This window comes from Nanorana parkeri, unplaced genomic scaffold (assembly GCF_000935625.1).
Source record: "Nanorana parkeri isolate BGI_ZX_2015 unplaced genomic scaffold, ASM93562v1 scaffold237, whole genome shotgun sequence".
NCBI lineage: Eukaryota > Metazoa > Chordata > Amphibia > Anura > Dicroglossidae > Nanorana > Nanorana parkeri.
In genome coordinates this window covers 800,435-804,649 of record NW_017306505.1, presented here as the reverse complement: position 1 = coordinate 804,649, position 4,215 = coordinate 800,435, and the positions used below count along the sequence as shown (strand labels likewise).

Here is a 4,215-nt window from a genome sequence, read left to right as displayed (position 1 = left end):
CTTTATTCACACTATGCGATTTGGCATTCCTGCCACAGGAACCTATGGATTCTTGCAGCAGGAATCCCAAATCTCCTGCTATCAACTGTTCAAGATAATGACCGGGTGACAGCGGGCATATCTGTAAGCGTCAGTCCGCATATAATCTTATGCGATACGATAACATGAGGTTTGGAATAGATCACTGTCCCTGGTCGCCCGCTAGCCCAGCGGTGGGCAACTCCGCCCCTCCAGCTGTGCAACTCCGCCCCTCCAGCTGTGCAGCTCCGGCCCACCAGCTGTGCAGCTCCGGCCCACCAGCTGTGCAGCTCCGCCCCTCCAGCTGTGCAACTCCGCCCCTCCAGCTGTGCAACTCCGCCCCTCCAGCTGTGCAACTCCGCCCCTCCAGCTGTGCAACTCCGGCCCACCAGCTGTACAACTCCGGCCCACCAGCTGTGCAATTCCGCCCCTCCAGCTGTGCAATTCCGCCCCTCCAGCTGTGCAACTCCAGGCCACCAGCTGTGCAACTCCGGCCCTCCAGCTGTGCAAGGAAGCCGGGCAGCGTGTAATGACTCACTGCCCGGCTTCCTGATACCTGAAGTATCGGGCTAGGAATCGGGGCATTTGGGCGAGTACTCGCCCAAATACGTGGCATCGGCACCGATACTAGTGTCTGTATCGGTGCATCCCTAGTTTCTAGTGTACCAGTATGAATCTGGAAGCTATGGGCAATGCTGGAACCATTCTTGACTCATACCCTGCCATTAATTGACACATAAAGTCTTTACCTGCATAACACGAACCGCGGGATTCTGGAGGCGGACGGCCGTCGGCAGAGGAAGGATATTCTTCAGGTGCTCTGTAATCAGATTTAGCAGAAAGGTGAAAGGTCATTTCCAGAGATTCTCCTATCACATTACTAAAGCCAGCCACACGTATTAAATAAATATCAAGCAGCTTAAAGAGTGTGTTAAAGTTGGTTCAGTAATGGTTGCATTATTTTCAGGGCTACATTCATTATATTCTGCATGGAATCCACCTATAGAAAAAGGAAAAAAAATAGCTTTCTTACCAAATCCACAATACACAACAGTCACACATGTGTAAAGAGTATGCAATATAAACATTGTCTCCGCTTTTAATAAACTCTTAGAGGTCCATTTGTAAAAAAAATTGCATCGCTTTTTTGTCTAGCAAAACTGCATACACACTCGTTCTGTGCGAGCCAACCAGCTGCTGTGAGAGTGGGGCAAAAAACAATGTTATTGGTGTAATTTCATGTAATCGTTAATGGGGGGAAATACCGCAGTATGGCCACTAGAGGGAGCCGAGGAGAAAGTCATATGTTATTATGATCCCCGGCTCCGTCTTGTGGCCATAATGTGCTATTTTCCCTGGTTTTGTTCCATTCTCACAACAGCCGGGCAACTTGCAAAGAATGAATGTACTTTGTTTTGTTGGAGGAATAAGCTATGATTCATCAATAGACCCCCGAAAAGTCAATGTAAACTATATATATATATATATGGGGTTTTTTCCTCTCTCTCTCCATCCCTCTCTCTCCATCAGTCCCCCTCTCTCTCTCTCTCCATCTCCCTCTCTCTCTCTCCATCAATCCCCCTCTCTCTCTCTCTCCATCTCCCCCCTCTCTCTCTCCATCCACCTCTCTCCATCAATCCCCCTCTCTCTCTCTCCATCCACCTCTCTCCATCAATCCCCCTCTCTCTCTCTCCATCCACCTCTCTCCATCAATCTCCTCCATCTCCCCCCTCTCTCAATCAATCCTCCCCCCCTCTCTCTCCATTCACTTTATAGGGGTTTCATCTCACTTCCTGTCATCGGACAGCAACAAATTGTAAGGTGTTTTTATCCCTTAGTTGCTCCATCCAAAACCAAAATACATTTTGTTTGTAGTTGTACATACACGTTTGGTGGTGGGGTGCAAAAAGCCGTCCCTGAAGAGAGTAGATTACAACTCCCGCTGACCGCGCTGCGCAGAGAAATCTTCCTCTGATGTCTGTTCCAACATTGACATTTCTGGGATTGTCCGTCTCCTGGTTACCCCGCTGTGCTCAGTGGCTCCTCCCACTGACTTCCATGTCACCATAAGACACAGTAGTGACACAGAGGTTGGCGGAAGAAACCACTGAACACAGCAGGGGACCGAGAGATGGACAGTCCCAGAAATGTCACTTTTGGTACAGATGTCAGAGGAAGGATTTCTCTCCATTGGGGCAATACAAATGCCAGCATGTCTCTGCCTCTGGGAGCCATGCCTGTAACTGTCAGTCTTGCAATGCCTCCTGGGACTTGTAGTTCCGCAACAGCTGGAGGGCCAGAGATGCCCACCCTTGCCTTAAGCCTTACCTGGGAACCACGGTATCCCAAATTAAAATCCATTGGTCAGCAAGTTATTACTTTATGGATGTAAGATCTTACCCTCAACCATCAATTCCCATCTGACAGACAAATACGATCGCTTCCATTTAAGTACAAATCAGTCCTGAAACGCCAGCATCACCTTGTCCATGCAGAGCACAGTGACACCGCATAGGGGGCCCCCTATCCACGCATATCTTACCTTGCCACTACTTCCTGTGTCACAGCCGGCACTAAAATCACCAGTGTTGGCGACTATGGGGAGCGCTGATGTCACCGCCTGGGTCACAGAGCTGGAGCATGCATGCTGTAACAGTGTCACATGACCTTATCCCTATACTGGGTCTAAGGCAGTGACCACACGGATCGCCAAACCTCAGCAGGAGGTTGCAGCAACTGACAGCTTCCTTGGAAACTGCTGTTCTCACATTACTTCTAATGGTGGAATTAGGTGATTACAGGTGGTAAGAGTGGGAGTAGGCAATCTTGGTACTCCTGCTGTGCTGAAACTACAAATCCCATCACGAATCTGCCTCTGTCTTTGGCTGTCAGTCTTGCAATGCCTTATGGAACTTGTAGTTCCAAAACAGTTGGAGTGTTGCGGTTGTCTGATCTGGGCTTTGTTCACACTTGAGGAGTTCTGCTACCCTTGCTCTAGTGTTATTGGAGGGCCCAGGTTGTTCCCACTGCTCTGCCCCACCACCAGGGGGCTCAGGTACTGCACAGCACCCAGGACACACAAGGCCTTCCCTCTACAGCACTCTTGTGGTATTGCACCCAGGAGGGTCTAATGCACTTTCATGGAGTCACACACTCGAAGCCTGCAGCGCTTTCACAGATACACCACAGAGGTCTTTAGCGCTTGTGTGGATTTGAACCCAGGTCTCAAGCACACCAGTCAGAGCTCTCATCCTCTGAGCCACCGCCTCAGCTCAACCATTGAAGTGCTCGTTCTTCTATTTCAGGAGTAGGAAGAATTTACACAATCCAAAAAAAAGAACCAACAAAAAACATAATAGAGCATGTAATCAATATAAAACAGTGGCTGCCACTGTTGGCATCCTTTCGGCTGGCATTCCCAGATCAGCTGATCGAAGGGGCTGGTCGGAAAATCTTCGAATATCCAGAGGCGGCAGTCAGTGAGCTGCTGGCTCTGTTTGGGTATATAGCGGCCACCGGCTGCTGTCAGGATACAATGCAAACTGGACATGTGCGATTCCTTTCATTCCAAATCAAAATTGAGATGAATTTTCCACATTCTAATTTTCGGATTCCTGTCTGAATTTCATTCAAAAACGAAACTGAATCGAGCATGTGACTTTTCTGGCCACTCAGATGTGTTTTTTATTTTAATGCATCCAAATGGGTCTGAATACGAATTTTCGTTATGGCAACATGGCAGCCATATACGGTATTTACGTATATTACTAAAGCTGAGGCTCCTAGACCCGAATGGCATTTGGGATCTGCATTGCATTGGGGAGCTCCTGAATGCCATTCAGGTCTGGGAGCCTCAGCTTTAGTAATATATGTATATGGCTCCGAGGACCCAAATGACATTCAGGATCAGAATTTCCGAATTGCATTCAGAAGCTTCCGAATGCCCATTCGGGTCTGGGAGCCATATACATACCGTGTTTCCCCGAAAATAAGACAGTGTCTTATTTTTTTTTTTGCACGAAATAAGACACTAGGTCTTATTTTCGGGGGATGTCTTACCTGGCTGGGGGAGGAGTGGACGAGGTCCCGGAAGGCGGTGTGCTGTTGCCGGTCCCGGCGGATGTCGCTTCCATTGTGCGTGTGTGCGTGCGGGAGCTGCGGCTGGCGTGTGGGCGGGGCAGGAGCTGCGTGCGTGCG

The 4,215-nt window shown here is 49.2% G+C and overlaps 1 protein-coding gene across 1 annotated transcript in view; it reads right to left on the bottom strand.

Annotated features, from left to right (window-relative positions):
• Positions 1 to 949: 949 nt before the first annotated feature.
• LOC108786955 (bactericidal permeability-increasing protein-like) overlaps positions 950 to 4,215 on the bottom strand; it is a 25,967-nt gene continuing 22,701 nt past the window's right edge. Inside the window, exon 15 of the mRNA XM_018556376.1 lies at positions 950 to 1,018. Coding sequence (XP_018411878.1) covers positions 950 to 1,018 — 69 coding nt within the window. The remainder of the gene's footprint in view (positions 1,019 to 4,215) is intronic.